This window comes from Lissotriton vulgaris, chromosome 1_1 (genome assembly GCF_964263255.1).
Source record: "Lissotriton vulgaris chromosome 1_1, aLisVul1.2, whole genome shotgun sequence".
Classification (NCBI taxonomy): domain Eukaryota; kingdom Metazoa; phylum Chordata; class Amphibia; order Caudata; family Salamandridae; genus Lissotriton; species Lissotriton vulgaris.
Window position 1 is genome coordinate 1,170,927,683 of NC_141685.1, and position 17,957 is coordinate 1,170,945,639.

Here is a 17,957-nt window from a genome sequence, read left to right on the forward strand (position 1 = left end):
GAGACGCTGTCTTTTTTCCTGCCGAGAAATCCAGCTCCAGCATTTCCAAGCTACCCTTGCGGGTTGCTGGGAAATCAAGTCCTGAGAAAGAGATACAAGACCTCCTTCATTCTAAAACCATGGTACGGAGCTGATTAGACCCTTAGAGAATTCTTGGATAGATTCTTGGCAAAGAATACTAAACTTAAGCCACACCTCACTTACTTCTCCCCTCGTACTAGACCTAGGTTAGGTACATCGGGGTAGGCGTATTTTAGAAGCACCAGTTGAGTACTTTTAGTCTTTATTTATTAAATGTATGTATTCTATGTATTTTATGGCTTAGAAACCATATCATGCTTTTACAGTGATATTTTATAATACTCTTCATACTGTACACATTGTACTTTGCAACCAGTATTACGATTGTAGCAGTTAATTTCTTATGCATGAGAAAGAAGACTGTTCAATAAATACTTTTTATTGAAAACGCCTGTCTCTCTATTTCTCTGCACCTCTGGTGAAACGAAGCATGCACAATTGACAGAGTAAAATAACTATCTATTGTTTCCACAACTCTAGAGATAAATTTTGTATTCTTGCGAAACAAAGTTGTCATGTTTATGCGGTTATCAGAAACTAATCCCTTCTTGTGTATTCGAGAAAGTTTCTAGTGATCTCTGAGCTAGTTGGCACTCACAATTAAGTTTAATATATTCGATAGAGACCTAGTAGACCTCAGTCCTACGTCAAATCTATAGGATATATTATTCCAATGCGCAGAGCCTATTGGGAATATAGGAACTACACTACAATCCTAGCAAACATATTCTTACTGAACATTTTAAATCACAGTTCGCAATATTTGGTAACATCATAATGACCTGTTCCCAGTACTCCCTGACCCTCTTACAATTCCAGGCTAAATGCCCAAAGTCCGCATCTGGTGTGCCACATCTACGACAATTTGCAACCGCCCGTAGACCATACCTACATAACCTCATAGGCATGTGGTATATTTGGTGCAAGTACTTATAATGTGTGATAAATAGATTTCCATTTGGGGTCAACATTTTCTTTAACTTGCAACAGATTTGCCATTCGTCTTTTTTAAGAGGTGTGTCTAGTGTATGGTTCCAACGCTCTTGTGCCTTGGTGGTTTCTTGTGCCATCTCCTTTACTCTCTGCTCCTCCGGCTTGCGCGCCCTTGTATCTGGGTTCTTCCCTTTTCTCGTCCGCGTCCTCTCATGATAGGAAGGTAGAGGCTGACGTCACTTCTCCTGGCTCCTCCTCCCGCACTCTCTAGGGTGAATTAATGGAGCCCTCCAAGTCCTGTACACGGAGCGGCAGAACGTCAGTGTTTGGACAGGTTAGCGAGTCCCGCTCCCCAGGGGGTCTCCAGACACACCCTCACCCTAGGATTTCCCTGATCGGGGAAAGAGGATACTGTGACAGAAAATCAGCGTTCCCCTGCTCTGTGCCTTTAAGTTGATGGACCTTGAACCGAAAGGGCTGGAGGGCCAAGAACCAATGGAGCACCCGGTCGTTACAGCCCTTGTTTCCTTGGAGCCAGGCCAGAGGGGCATGGTCAGTATACAGGACAATGGGTCTACCCTCAAGATAGTACCACAGCTTTTCAATTCCCCACTTCACAGCTAGGCACTCCTTTTCTATTGTGGGATAGACCCTTTCCCTAGGAAAAAGTTTTCTACTGATGTAGAGGACTGATCATTCAGAGCCCTCCTTGTCTTGCTGGGACAGTACTGCTCCTATGTCCACCCGGATGTGTCAGTCTGGAGGATAAATGGCTTCTGGAAAGCAGGTGTCACCAACACAGGGGAAGTGGTTAGGGCGGTCTTCAGTCTCTGGAAGGCCATGCTCTCAGGGACCGAGGGTGAACAGAGACGTGAAGGAGAGGTTGTCTTTTTCAGTAGGTCTGTGAGGGGCGGCAATGTCGGAAAACTGTGGGATGAAGTGCCTATAATAACCCACTAAACCTAAAAAGGCTCTCAGCTAACTTTTAGTGGTGGGGAATGGTGTATCCTGTATAGCCTTCACTTTTTCTGTCTATGGTTCTATCAGGCCCTCTCCCAAAATGTATCCCAAGTATTTCACTTTTTGGAATTTGAATCTGGCCTTTTTCGCGTTAATGTGGAAGCGAGCGGCTCTGAGCTCAAAAAAGATAGCACTGAGATGTGTTAGGTGCTCTTCCCATGATTTGCTATACACAACAATATCGTCTAGGTAGGCTGAGAAGTAGGACAGGTGGGGTGCTAGCAGTGTATCCATCAGTCTCTGAAAACTGGCTGGGGCCCCAAGTAACCCGAAAGGAAAGACTGTGAAGTTGTATAAGCCATCAGGTGTGGCAAAGGCGGTTTTCTCTTGATCATCGGGGTTCAGGGGAATTTGCCAGTAGTCTTTAGTGAGGTCGATCGTAGAGATGTAACGAGCCTCACCTAGGCGTTCTATCAGTTCATAAACCCTGGGAAGCGGATAGCTGATTTGTTTTGATATCCGGTTTACCACCCTAAAGTTAATACAGAACTGGATGCTACCATCCGGTTTCTGTACCAGCACCACAGGAGAACATCAGTTACTGTGGGATCGTACTATAACCCCTGACTCTAGCATCTGGAAAAACTCGTTCTGAAGAGTGACACAACGTGCCTCAGGGACCCTGTAGGGTTTTTGTTTAACTATGGCTCCTTCTTGGGTTGGGATCGAATGCACAGCCAAATGTGTCCTTCCGGGCTTGTCTGAAAATATATCCTTGAAGGAAAGAAAGAGGGTGTGTACTTCCTTTTTCTCACTGTCCGTCAAATCAGTGTTAATGACGGTGGCATTGGCAGTATGGAGCAGGTTTTCCACAGTGGGGACACTATGGATTTTTCTGGGTGGAGGGCCTAGCCACTTCTTCAAAAGATTTATATGGTACATCTGGGTCTTACTTGGAGAAAGTCCCAGGATATGTGTGTTTTTTTTCCTATCTTCCTCAGAATTTGAAAAGGACCTAGCCATTACTCCTTCAACTTGAGTAGAGGAGGGAAGAAAAATCAAAGCCCAATCTCCTATACTCCGTTCTCTCCACCTGTTCCCCTTGTTGAAGAAGTATTTCTGTTTCCTTGGGCTCTCTCTCTAAGGACTCATGGGCCAAGGTACTCAGCTTATCGAGACAGGCTTTTATTTGATTGGCGTAGTCTAACAAGGACTGGGCTTTATGGGCCTCATCATTTTCCCAGCTTTCTTTGGTTATCTCCCGGAGTGTACGGGGTTTCCGCCCAAAGAGGTGCTCGAAAGGGGAAACTCCAAGGCTGCTTTGTACCTGGCTTTTGAGTACGAATAGGGCCAAAGGTAGTAGTTGGTCCCAGTTCCTCCCATCCCCGGTTAACATTTTCTTGAGGGTAAGCTTGAGACTGCAATTGTAGCGTTCTGCAAGGTCGTTCGTCTGGGGGTGGTAGACCAATGTTTTTATATGTCCTATGTTTAGTTGTCTACAGACCTGCTTCATTAATCTAGACACAAGGGTGGTCCCTTGATCTGTGATGTCACAGGGAACCCCATCCTTGAGAAGGCTTTTATTTGTCGCTGTACAATAGTGGTGGACGTAGCCGAACTCAAGGGAAGGGCTTCTGGATATCTTGTAGAGTAGGCCACTATTACAAACCCATACTGGTAACCCCTGGTGGACTTGGGGATGGGACCTATGAGGTCGATTCCAATTCTGTCAAAAGGCTTGCCAATAATGGGATGGGGATTTATTGGAACATTCGTAGGGGTATAGGGGTTTCTTTTTTGTCAAATTGGGCACTCTTGGCAATATTTCCGTATCTGGGCGTGGACCCCTGGCAGAAGAAGCTCAGCAATATAGACTGTGTCGTTTTGTCTGCTCCACAATGACCCACAAGGCGATGGACATTAGCAAAGAAAAGGATCTGGTCTTGGATGCCGGATGGCACCAACAACTGGGGCTCCTCACCTTCCTTGACCACTCAATATACACGGCCGTTTTGCTCTGTGAATCAACAATATGTTTGTCGTGAGGAGTTAAGTGTCTCTCTAGCGCTCTGCCATGCATTGCTAAGGCTACTGTTGTTTAATTGGGCAGTCCTAAAATGTGTGTCTATGGCCCAAGGTTTGGAGGTCATTAAGTCATTGTGGGGATTTCCAGTTCTGGGATTATTCTTCAGGTTCCCTAACATAAGGCTAGAAAAACATGGGCTATCTATGCCTATTATAAAGGGCTCAGGAAGGTAAGGTATGACCCCTATGTCTGTCTGGGTTTCTATGACTTGCTCGGTTCGGAGACTGACTCTGGCTACCGGGTAGTCCCTTACGTCACCATGTACACACCTGATACTAATAGACCTTCCGGGAAGTAGGTGAGACTGGGGAATGAGCTCCTTCCTTACTACTGAATGCCTACTCGGGTTGTTACCGGATGGCCATTCATTCTCAAAATCGCATAAAAGACTGTACCCGTTTCTTGGGCGTAAAAAATGGACCGGGCCAGATAGCTAACCTCCATCGGTTCTTCTGCTGTTTTCTCCTTTCTCCGTCTACAGAATTTGACGATGTGCCCCCTCTCACAGCACTCAAACCACTAGAGGCCAAAGGAAGGGAGGGTATCTGGTCACCTGTATCGCGGTTTTAGGGGCTCAAATGGAGGCTTAGTTGGTTTTCTTTCTTCTTTCCCATGTTGGTGTGTTCTTAGGCTTTTCTCTAGTTCTTTTACCATGTTTCAGTTCTGTGCCCTGGCGTAAGATGTGGCCATCTCTACGGTATGTTCAACAGTCAGAACCGCATGCTGGTGCAACCGTCTTTGTGTCCTATAAGGAAGTGTCTCGAGGTATTGTTCGATATAGATCTTCTCTATGATCTCTTCACATGTAGACTCCAAGGGCTTGAGCCACCGGTCGGTGGCGTCCTTTAATTTATAGAATATTGTGTTTGGGGTGCCACCTGGCTCACCCCGTTCTTGTCTGAACTTGAGGCGGTGTGCCTCATTGTCGACCCCCAAACTATCCAGTATGAACTGTTTCACATGGCCATAGGCAGTGATACTGTCCCTGTTGGCCATTTGGTATGCCGCCTGAGCTTCACCAGTGAGTAGAGGTGCCAGATAGAATGGCCAACGGTCTGCTGGCCATGCGGTTGTCCTAGCGGCGCATTCAAACTTCAGAAAGAAGGAGACTGGGGTTGTCTCCCGGGACATACTTCTCCAGAGGGATCACAGTTCCTAGTAGAGCAGCCCCCCTCCCTTGACCCAAAGCTAACAGTAGCTGGAACTGTCCTTAAGCCACTTTGCCCCCTCCCTTGACCCAAAGCTAACAGTAGCTGGAATTGTCCTTAAGCCACTTTGGTCAGGTTGTCTGCCTGGGTCTGGATTGCAGATGTGAGCACAGCCCGGTCCATCTCAGCTTGGTTGGTGTTCTTCTCCACAGCCCATTCCAGTTTACTTAGTCCTCCTCTCATTCGGGTAATGAGATTTTCCATCTTCTATCAGATGGAAGCTGCCTGCATTCTCCACCAAAATTTGTCGGGGAACCCTGATGGAAGAGTTGTACTCAAAGGACACTCTTCTCTTAAAGAAGGATGACAGACACCTGGATTGTCTTTATTGGCAAGAGTCAAAACAAAAGAAGTTCTGGCTTGTATGGGTATTGATTCTGCCCTCCGGCGGGTAGTGAAAGGACTTGCTAGGGTACTTGGAGCTCCATTTTCCTCCGGGACGTCGTGGGACGCACAAAAATAAAACAAATAAACCACAGGTAAGTGGGATGTCCTACAGTCTTTAAACTACAGGGAAGGGACCGTGAGGGACCACCGAGCGCCGCCACCATCTGAAACCCAGTAAGAAGAGAAAGCGGTGCCCACCCTCAGTTTTACCTGTTCCCTCCCAGTGATTTGGAGAACCCCTGTATGCGACGATGTACCTGATCCAGCCGTGCTCCTCCTGGCTAGTGGCGGGGTGATGCGTGGGGTCGTTAGTCTCCTGGCTTAATCCTGCTCCCCGGATCCTCCGGTTGGGCTTCAGGACGTCCAGCTATTCGGCAATCACTCCGCTGCTTCTCTGGTGTCGTCCTCTCTCCTTCGACTTCACGCTCTGGTCCTCCGGCTTGCGCACTCTTGTATCCAGCTTCTTCCCTTTTCTCGTCGGGGTCCTCTCCTGATAGGAAGACAGAGGCCGACGTCACTTCTCCTGGCTCCTTCTCCCGCACTCTCCAGGGTGAATTAAAGGAACCCTCCACGACCTGCACACGGAGCGGCACAACGTTAGTGACGGGACAGGTCAGCGAGTCCCGCTCCCCAGGGGTCTCCTGACATTCACTTAAAACAGATGTGCACCATATACTAAACCAGCCTTCTACAAATGTCCTGGAAGGATCACATGATTAAGACCGCTAGGAGACTTTCTAAATCTCCTTCCTGGCCCAAGGTCTACACCCAATGATCACTTTTTGTGCTCCCTGTACTTTCACAGGCTTCCTTCCCTAAGACTTGGCTATGGCTACTTTGAGTTCCCTCTCTCCTTTCCAATTATGATTTCTTTTCTGTGCTCCAGACACATAGCCTCAATTGGCCCGACTATTGCAGGTTTTTCTTCCTCCATCCCAATCCCTGCAGTGCTTCCTTCATCCTACTCTAGCTTCAGTAGGTGACGTGCCATTTTACAAAAGTATATGCTTCCGCCAGGCACACTCTACTGAGTCGGTGATCCTAGCGGTCCTGGACACTGAGGTCTAATGCCGACAAGGGCATACATCAGGCCTTGGTGCTCCTAGACTTGTCGGCAGCGTTCGACACGGTGGATCATACCATCTTATTGCACCGTGTCGAACAGGCCGGCCTGCGAGGCACGGCCCTTGGTTGGATTAAGTCCTTTCTGAACGACCGTCACCAGGCTGTCAAACTTGAGAACTTTACGGCGCCCAAACTTCCCACAAACTGCGGCGTCCAGCAGGGCTCATCATTGTCCCCCCTCCTGTTCAATCTATACCTCAAACCACTGCTGCATTCATTAAAAAACAGGAAGGTTACCATATACAATTATGCGGACGATCTGCAGCTCATATTCCCATTAAATTCCTCAGACGCCGTCGAAGAATTTCAGGCCACTATGTTGCACATCCAAAGGTGGATGGAGACGAACCATCTAAAACTCAACCCCGGAAAGACCGAGTTGGTACTCCCGGGTAAAAGCGCAACTAGCTGGGGCCCTCACTTTTGGCCACCCTCTATGGGATCTCCCCCGTCTCCCTCTCCATCGGTAAAAAGTCTTGGGATCACCCTTAACACAGATTTATCACTAAAAAATCAGGTGGGAACTGTGATCTCCTCATGTTTCTTCCAGTTACGGAAAATCAAGAAAATCGCTCACCTGCTTACACACTCTGCCCTCATCCAGGTGGTAATCGCTTTGGTCCTTTCCCGCCTTGATTTTTCTAACTCCATCTATCTAGGTATGCCCTTGGCTCTCTCCAATCGGTTGCAGATAGTGCAAAATCAAACGGCCAGACTAATATTCAAATGTAACGGCAGGAGCTCGGCGAAACCACTGCTAGCCACCCTTCATTGGCTACCTATAGCCCAACGGATAACCTTCAAAGTAAGCTGTCTGACTTTCAAGGCTCTTCATGGAAAAAGCCCCAAGTTTATAAACCATCTCATAAACAGACAAGAACCGACTCGCAATCTCCGCTCTGCCCACCTGTCTCTCCTCACCTTGCCCCCTTTTAAAAAGAAACGCCTCGGCGGATGCCGATTCACTTATCTGGCCCCAAAGATCTGGAACTCACTTCCCCTCTCACTTAGCAGCTGCACCAATCTAATGCAATTCAGGGGTGCACTGAAGACTTGGTTATTTAAACAAGCACACGGTTAGGCTACTGCTCACTATCTTCCTCTTCTCTAGCACCATGAAACCTCTGGGTGCCCGTGCGCTATACAAATTATGAGTAACATAACATAACATAACTAGTGGTCAGAGCAAACATTCTCCAGTTAAAGGCATCAGAGATTCCTGTGTTGCCATGTACATTTCTAGTGCCACTTAGGCATCTGCTGCTGCCAAGTTCCCCCTGACACCTTTTCATTATTACTTTCCTTATGCACAGGAGCCTGAAATATGTTAAATTATTTGGCCAGTAACTGTGTATGCCATTCAAGTTCTGCATAATTATTGTCGGGTTACTAAGCAAGGTAACAACGCCAATCCTTTAAATTCTGTTTCCATACCACAAATCTTAGATGGTTAGACCAGCAGACTTATTGATGGCTTGTTTAACCACTCCCTTCTTGACATCTCACATTTGTGTTGACCGTACAAAGGCAGACCGACAATTGTGTTGCCAGGTCTTAAGTTATTTTTAGTGCTTCGTTTCTCACTACTATGTCTGATCTTAACTGGATACTAGATTTGCAACAGAGCCTGTTGGACTGAAATTTCCCCATGCCCCTTGCTTATCACTTCCATTTTAACTTGCATGACCTTTTGCATCAGTAGTGTGACAATTGAATTTCCTGGGACCATAGTAGTCTTTTGGATTCTATGTAAATTGCACCTTGGTCACTTTGCTAGAAATATTCTACCTTTATTAGTACAGGTCCGTTGCTGGATCCTAGGCCCTTTTGAGTGTTCACCTTATACTCCCCTGTAGGTTTGTTCTGTGACTGATGTACTTCTTCAAAATCACAGTTAGGTTGACTTTTTTTGACAGTTTTAAAGTGCATGAATCACATCATCCATACTTTTAGACACTATATGTTGAGCATAAATGGTCGGGAGAAGCGCAGTCGGAATGTAAAATGTAAGGCAGTGAATTGTGGTTGTCTTTACTAATAAGACTTGAGGACTTCCCAAAAGTACCCTTGTGTCTAATCTTAGAATAACATCATATTGAAAAATAAACAATAAGAAAGTAAATCCATGATTTACAGTTTACACGTAGGTCCTTGATGCTGGTAAATAGGGCACTGTGCTATGTTAGAAGGCTTACAACTTAAGAACTGGAAATAACAAAATGATCTAGGTGTCAAAAGCAGTAGCCCACTTACCAATTAAATATAATACAAGTCTGTGATGTGCATGTTACACAATGTGCTTTGCCCAAGGCACTTTAACAGTCTATTCTACTGAGTCAAACTGTGACTGGACAAAACAAAATTCTCCCAGAATTGTGTTAACCACTAGTTATCTTACTGCAATTATAATCTCCTTGAATTGATAGGCACACCGTGATCTCTGCAGGATGTGTCTTAACCCTGTAACATCTATTTTAAATGCAGCCTCTTTGTGACCAATTAATTAATGATTTACTGTTGCATATGTCCTTGTTGCCAATTTCTATGCAGCAGTTTTTTTTTGCAGAAAGGTAAACGATGACTGACAGACTCTGGTTTTCAAGTTCTGCTGCTCTTGACTCCACCCCCTTTCCTCTGCCACACTCTGACGCCTAATTTAGGAGTTCCCGGCAGTGGTTGAAGTGGGCAGGATACTTTTTCTAAATTTAGGACCAACAGTTCCTTTACTTTTTGTGCAAAGACAAGCGTTCTGGGAAGGTTAATTCCGACAGTTGAAATGCTTTAGCTGATGTGTAAGCAGTGGGGGTTGCTATTTAACTGCGGTGGGGGGCGCATCGGGGAGAATGAAAAAATAAATTCTAACACTTACCTGCTGCTGCCGCCTCTTGTTCATCTTCGCCCACTTCCAGGGTAGCAATTATCCGGCTCTCACATTCCCCATAGCCAATCTTAAAGCTGCAATGCAGTGTTGTGATGGCTCTGAGCGCCGTGGTTTGAAGACGGCTGTAATGCCAGAAACCGGTCCTAGGAAGCTTGAATCCGGTCCAGGGAAGGCATGGCTTGGCAGTTCGGGCTGGACTGTTCCCATGAGGCACAGGGTCAGACTGATTTGCATATGGCCATGTCTGAACTGGGGTGGCAGAGTGGGCTAAAGAACGGTGATGGATTAAACCCAGATCTGTGGACTGGGTGTGAGTGTTTGATTGGTTCAGATGCTCCGTCCATCACCACCCCCTTTTGTACCGCCTGGTTTGGCGCTCAGCCAGGTAATGGGAGGCTGTGCATGTTCTGCACCCAGGCTATAAGCCTGGTGCGTTCTGCACCCAGGCTGTAAGCCTGGTGCCGAATATGCAAAGTGTGCATTCTGGTTTGGCCGGCTCGAGACGGTCAGGTAAAGCATCTTGCGCACTTGGAATAGGCAAACCATTCCTGCCCTGCTCTGTGAGCACAGTAGCCCCCCCACCCAACTGAGCAAGGACGGAAAAAAAAATGATAACAACAATGAGTTATTATCATTTTATTTTTTCCTTGTTGTCCTACTCAGTGGGGCGACGCTCCGCTGCCTTAGCGGAGGAGCCGCCACTGACAGGGAGTTACATGTGCTGTAAAACCAAGGGAGGGGTAGACCGCTATACAAGCCTTTCCATGGAGCCTGCTTGCCTGAAAGAAATGTAAATATGTGCAACTGGCCAATCTGCAAATGTAACTGGGGCTTGGAAGCTGGTATTGACTCTAATTGTTAGAATCACTTGAAGCTTCTTGATGACACAGATTTTATTGTTTTTTAGTGCTATTGGAAGGGAGTTACCATCTGAGCTTTGAAGTGTGTTATTTTAAAGGACATTAAGAAAAAAATGCATTTGGGGTATAGCTAAAATCTATATTTTAGAAGCAACTTTTTTCTTACCTTAAACCTTTCTGCGCATTTTGTAGTACTCCAGCTTACATTGTGTGAAATAAGAGGTTAGTTCTGTCTCGGACTGACCTTGTAGCACTAAACATACACAAGCCACTATTCTCCACTGCACCAACCAGGTTTCAATTCTGTGGCTCTACTTACACACGCTGACCTCTGCAGTGCATTAACTCATACAGGTTTCATGATGTACGACAATGTGTTTCCTACTGACTAATTTAACTTGCATTTATTTTTAATTTAAGCTCTGTTATTTTTTATGTATTTACCTGAAGGTGAAAGAAAAAAGTTACAGAACATTTTGTTTTGAGCTCACTAACCCCACCCACATTGCCTGCAGCATCTCAATTGCCACACTTTTTAGGTCTCGCTTAGGCATCGCTTGTGTTGCCTCTGTGAGGCATGCTGTATTCAGGATATGGGCTTTAAAAGCTCCACCCATTTTGAAGGACTGTACCTGTTACATGTGTTGTTCCTCGGAGCTTGTGAGCACTATTTATTTCCTTTAAGCTAGAGAAGTCAAAGTTTACAGAGTGGTTTACAGAGCTCTGTTGTAAACAGGGGTATACATCTTGCTCTTATCTTGCCACATGTGCTGTGCAGTCAGAGACCAAGATTTGTTTTGGATGCAGCTGCCTCCACCTTCCTAAACGTACGACCTGGTATCATGGTCCCTGCTTTTCTATGGCTCTGTCTCAGAGCTGAACAGGCATTTGCAATGAAATAGGTGTCGCATTTGCGAGACTTTGACCTATTGGCATTGTAAATGACAATGCCTTTTATTTACGTGTTTTGAAAACCTGCAAGCGGTGCATAAACACGCACTATGTACTTATAGTCGTTGCTTACGAAAAGCGAGGCTGGCAGTTACTGTGCCTCTTTTACTGCCAACCTTGTTTCTCGTAAGCAAGTTCTATAAGTACAAAGGGCATGTTTATGCGCCGCTTGCAGGTTTTCAAAACACGTAAATAAAAGGCATTGTCATTTACAATGCCAATAGCTCACTCTCACAAATGCAAGACCTATTCAATTGCAAATGCTTGTTTAATACACCGATGGTTCCTGGAGTAATTTTTTAAGTTCCAGCCCCGACAACGACCTACTTATCACTCACTCCAACAAATTCAGTCCACTTCAGTGTAGAAGTTATTTCGTTTAGAATCGGCACGTAAAATGTTGCTAAACAGAATTTATTCCACACAAACATCCGACGCGATTAGTAGTGTCAACGAGAAGCCCCAGAATGATTCGGATGGGCAGCCTTAGATTTACACATTGCAGAAATGTGTTATACTAGTGCTAATAACGTAACTTAACTTATAGTTTCAAGACGACTGATTAATTCACAGTTTTGGGGTTGAAGCACAGAAAGCTTTATCTGGGAGTGGGTGCGTCAGAAGAACACACTGTTTACACTCTGGTTGACTGTTGTCCTGTGTCAAGGGAGTAGGCGTTTCATGCATTATGCTCAGCTTAAAATACGATTTGTTTGCCATCACAGAGACCTATTAATTGCACATCCGGGAATTACTTTAACACACTTTTCACCTGCGTCTCAGTCTCTGCATTCTGTTTATCCTTTATCCCTAGCAGTAGGACTGTATGTTCCTGACTACATTATAAACATAAGAAACATTTTAGTGGGGATGTAGCACTTCAGGGTATACGAAGAGTACACTCTCGATTTGCCAATCACAGCCCCGTCATAGTTTTTTTGTATAAAAGTGTTTTGGTCAACGTGACTTATAGATACGCTCTCCCGCAAGATTATTACAACTAACTCCTTGTTTCACGTAAATAATGTACTCATTTGTATTTTGACATAAGCAAATATAGCTATTGGGTTTAATCCATGTGTTTGGTGTTCTTACAGGTTTTGCTGGGCTTGCGTGACAACAATAACTCCATGGTTGCCATGACTCTGCATAGTTTGGCTGTCCTGGTTTCCTTGCTCGGACCAGAAGTAGTGATTGGTGGTGACAGGACCAAAATTTTCAAAAGCACCACTCCAAGTTTTGCCAAGGCACCAGACACCACCCCAGAAGGTAAAACAAAAGTATCCGTAGTTCTGTCCATAAAAGGGTGGTGCTGCAGAGGGAAAACGAGTCACAAAGGAAATGTGAATGAAGTATTCTAAAGCACAATAGTAAAGCACTGTGCTCTTATAGTGAATCTCACGACAAATTGCTCTGCTTCAGACCGCTTTCTGAATCAGCTTCCAGTCTCGTAAGATGAGGGAAAACATGAACACTGATGCTGCAGTGGCAACTAGTTAACACTTTATCGTCCTGGCCGAGGTGACTGGAGAAGGGCAGCCTTCTATTAAGCTCGACGTGGAGAAGGGAAATGAGGAAATTTAGTTCTTTTAAAAGGTGTCAGCGCATGTATCTGTCATTTATTGCACAACAACCTGTCAGTTATAGATTGCTTCATACCACACATTCACTTATAAAATGAATGACATAAAGCTATTGCCCAGTTTAATCAAACGCTATTCATTGACTTTTGTTAAAATATAAGGCTTAATTAGTGTTGCTGGGAGTCTGACCTATTACCATTGGGCTATAGCAGATATTAATTTATGTCTTGCCACTTCGATTCATTTAGAAGTAAGCCAGATGTAAGTGTTTGGAAATCCATACAAGAATATTGATGTGTGTTTCTTTATCTTGTTTGTATAGTTATATAGTAATAATGTTATGATGGGCTTGTTGTTAAGCTACTTAGTACTGATGTCCAACACTTCTGCTCTGAGAGGGACATTCTACGTGTAAGCTTTCTCTTGCGTAGCTTTGTTTGATGTTGACCCTTTGATGGGTGTAGCACGAAATGAATTGTTGTGCATAAGTGTGGACGCAAATTATTAACTTATTTTATTGTATGCCATTCCTCCTAATCCGCGTTCGACTGTCGGCCTTGACTCCAGAAACAAATCACATTGCAATTAGATTTTTGTTTTTACACAAAGTAGGTGAGTGCCCAGTGGATGGATCCTACTTTCACATCGACCCCATTAAAGAACGTAGAGCCAGATGTACAAAGCATTTTTTCACTCAAATGGCCCGATTCACAGAATCGGGCCAATTGTGACTTAAAAAGGCCTTTTCCAATATATAAAACCCAACTTTCGATTCGGTAACACATTAACGAATCACAATCGGGGTTTGCGATCAGAAACAGAATCACTATTTTGAAGGGGTGTGTTCACTGTGCCTCTTCCAAATAGGGACTCTGAAAGACATATACTAATGTTCTGTAACCCAAAAGTGGTCCCAAAACATTCATACTTTACTACCGACTCAGTTGTTGGTAATCCATTTCCAAATTTGAAGGGGGTCCCCTTGCGGCACCTTCCCCCTTGAGAATGTCCCAAAAATATTTTTTTCAGAGCAGGGAGTGATCCCACAGACCACTACCTGATATTAATAATTAAAAATGAAGCGTTTCATTTTTGTGTTTTTTAAACCGCACCCGGTCTTTCTTTAATGTGAGTGGACTGCATTTAAAAAATTAAAAAGACTGCATTATTTGAAAGCAATCACCAATATGGTGGTCTGCTTACCCAAACAGGCCACCATCTCTGTGATGGCAGCAAATCCTAGTAGGCCATAAATAATTAATATTCATGAGGTAGGTATATTTGCAAACCACTATGACACGCTAATCAGGAAATAAAAGGCAGATATAACTTTGGCGCATTAATAATAGCGAATAGCAATTTGCCAAAAATCGATATTTGGTAATATATCTTCCTTATATAGACAATTGTCTTCTGCTCCTACAATGTGAGCAAAACAAGAACTTGTATTTGCAATTTTTAGGTCGAGCCTGTAACAACGGGCATGCGCTTTTCTGGCGAAGACTTTATGTAGGGGCGTTTGAAATCTGCCCTCACACTCGCACACCCTTGTGCGTGTGCTTTTTATTTTGTCCTACGCTGTTGGCCTTTGCATGCGTCTTTTTTTTTGGGGATCAAATTTATTTTATTTTCATTTTCATGTAGGTACAACATTGCAACAATCAGACAGTCATAGCACAAGATGCGTCTGTAGCCCCACGGTCCACGATTAGCATCTGGAGGCTGATTTCTGGAGCAGAATGCCATGAGTCCATGCAAGAGGGCGTGAGTCCTGCCCAGCAACAGACTGCCTCTAAGAGCTCTCGTACCCAACCTCCCAACTAGACCCCCCCCTAACCTCAACCACCCCTTCCCTGGAACCGCCCCCCTCCCTCCCTCCCCCCCCTTCCCGGTGTGTTCCGCTGTGTAGCGGTGTGGCATACGAATGGACCCTCGTCAGACCTTTCGTGTCTTGTCTCCTGGTGGTCTATGGAACTCATCAACTAGTCTAAGGACTTTGAGATACTTTGGGCAAGTAAGCTCGCGGAATACGTGTGACAATAGGGAGATTAAGGGTGCCCATGTTTCCCTAAAGGTGTCGGAAGTCTGCGTGAGAGACGCCTGTATCCGCTCCATTCCTATTATGTACCATAGTCTGTGGAGCCACCCTATGTGTGTGGGTTTCCGCGGGGTGCCCCAGAGTGAAAGGATATGTTGCGTCGCCGCCCCTAGTGCTAGCCCCATTTGGCGCCCCCGAATGGACTTAAGTGGAAAGGTGAGTTTGTTGGGCAGGCCCAGGATCGCGTATGCGGGGAATCTCCGTTTCAAAACAGCCTTCTACATCCCGAAGGACCTCCTCCCAGTATTCCTGCACCGTCGGGCATTCCCAGAGCAGATGGAGCATGGTCCCTATGTGTCCGCAGCCCCTCCAGCACAGGGGGTCCCGACGAGGATTGCTTTTGTGTAGCCTCTCTGGCGTCAAGTGCCAGTAGTATGCCACCTTGACCGCTGCTTCCCGACTGGCTACGTTACGAGCTGTGTGGTGTGCCCGGTAGTAGACGTCCTGCCATTCCTTGTTCGAGAGCGCGCGACCCAACTCTCGTTCCCACCGTTGTAGTCCCGCAGATTTAGCTGTTGCCGGGGAAGGGGGGGATCAATATCCTATACAGTTCCGTAATCGCCCGTTTATCCGAGGATTTGGCGAGGAGCCACTTCTCGTATGGATTGAGAGCGCGGCCTACGTGTGGTATGACATCCTTACGGGTAAGCCAGTGCCGCAGCTGAAAATATTGAAAGTTTTGCGGTTTGTCAATGGAGTACCCGTCCTGTATCGCCTTCAGTGCCATAAAGCCTTGCGGGTCAAATAAGTGACCAGCCGAGTTGCACTGTCTGTCTCCGTTGTGGGAAGGAACCAGGGACCATTCCCGGTGGGAACGCCGGGTTGTCAAATAGTGGAGTCATTGGCGAGGGGAAGGACGTGAGGTCCCTTGCTACCGCTACCACATCCCAGACCTGGAGAAGTGTCCTGGTGATGGGTGATTTTTTGATGTATGCTGGTCTATCTGGTCGCGCCAGAAATGGGATCTTCCAGAACTGCATCCCAGCCATGGCCCTGTCCTGGAATAGCCAGCGCTTCTCTGACGTCGGCCTGGACCACTCCAGGAGATATCGCATCTGTGTAGCCTGAAAGTACCGCCGTAAGTCAGGGACCCCCAACCCCCCCTCTGTGGGGACCCGCGTGATCAGGTCACGTCGCATCCTAGGGCGTTTACCAGCCCATATGTAGTGCTGTATTGTGTCTTGCCATAACCAAAACTGGGTCTGAGCTCACGGGCAATAAGGACAAGCCTCACTAACAACTGAAAAACCAAAACGAGCACCAATATTGCCACTTACTTCTTGTTGGGGCTATAGGTGACCACTCGACCTACCGAGCTAAACAGTCAATCTCAGGACGCTTTTTTTCATTCCAGAATGAATCAATTATTTTTAATCACAAATTTCAACAGAACATAATTAGTAAAGATTTCAAAAAATTCGAAAACATTGCCTACTTCACTCCGAAAAGTCAATCTAGCAGATTGACTTACGCCGGTCTTTCCCATTCACAGCTACGTGGTCCTGATGAGATCTCCCTTTATTCAAGGGTTATCGAAACGCGTAGACCTTCTTCATACAGCATTAGGATTATCGTATATAAATACAAAAAATTGTAAAAATTCAAAACTTGTTCCTATGCTGTTATATTAATTTGAGTTGTAAATAATTTTTGTATCAATTGATGTATAGCTTTTATCGTGTCTTGCATAGATTGTATGGTTGAGTGAATGATTGTGGTTTTGTATGAGAGAATTCGGAGTGAAGTAGGCAATGTTTTCGAATTTTGTGAAATCTTTTTTCTAATTATGTTCTGTTGAAATTTGAGATTAAAAATAATTGATTCATTCTGGACTGAAAAAAAGCGTCCTGAGATTTACTGTTTAGCTCGGTAGGTCGAGTGGTCACCTATAGCCCCAACAAGAAGTAAGTGACAATATTGGTGCTCGTTTTGGTTTTTCACCTGTATTGTGTCTTGCAGCTTCTTGATCATGCCTATCGGAGGGGTGACCGATATGGTTTGAAATAGGTATAGCACTTTTGGCAGCAGGGACATTTTGACCACAGCTACCCGACCAAGCCACGAAAGCGGTTGTCTCCATCTCCGAATATCCGCTTGGATGTGCGTGAGAAGTTTGGTGTGGTTCAGCTCCACTGTTTGAGCCCTTGTGGGCGTTAGTTCGATCCCCAAGTATGGGAGTGCCGTTTGTGTGGACAGTCCTCTCAATTTCAATGAGCCTCTGTTGGCCTGGTGGGTGTTGCACCCCAGGGGGAGAATTAACGATTTACCAACATTCATTTTAAAGCCCGACACCTTCCCGAATCGTTCCATTTCCTCCAGGAACGCTGGTATCGAGACCCTGGGGTTGTCCACGGCGACCACGATGTCGTCCGCATATAGGCTTATCGTGTGTTCCTCGCCCCCGAACTTAATGCCCGTGATGGCCTGGTTGTCCCGTACGCGCTGGGCGAAAGGTTCTATGTAGAGGGCGAACAGCAAGGGCGAGAGCGGGCAGCCCTGCCTCGTGCCTCGGTGTATGGCGAACGGCTTGGAGCTCGTTCCGTTCACCTTAACCGTCGCCTGGGGAGATGTGTAGCAGCTCGCCACCCAAGCCCTGAACCTTTTCGCCTGCTCCAAATCTCGCCAACGTCCGGTCGAGATGGATCCAATCAACCCGGTCGAACGCTTTTTAGGCATCGACTGACAGGAGGGCCGCATCTGTGGCGTTGAAGTGTGCCTTATCGATCACGTGTAGCAGGCGCTTGGTGTTATCTGCGCTTTGGCGGGAGGGAATAAAGCCCGCCTGGTCCGGCTCTATTATACCT

The 17,957-nt window shown here is 45.8% G+C and overlaps 1 protein-coding gene across 1 annotated transcript in view; it reads left to right on the forward strand.

Annotated features, from left to right (window-relative positions):
• The window catches only part of LOC147748866 (protein-associating with the carboxyl-terminal domain of ezrin-like), a 1,120,148-nt gene that overhangs the window by 587,770 nt on the left and 514,421 nt on the right, over positions 1-17,957 (forward strand). The window contains exon 9 of the mRNA XM_086964312.1: positions 12,570-12,741. Within this exon, the coding sequence (XP_086820438.1) occupies positions 12,570-12,741 (172 nt within the window). The remainder of the gene's footprint in view (positions 1-12,569; positions 12,742-17,957) is intronic.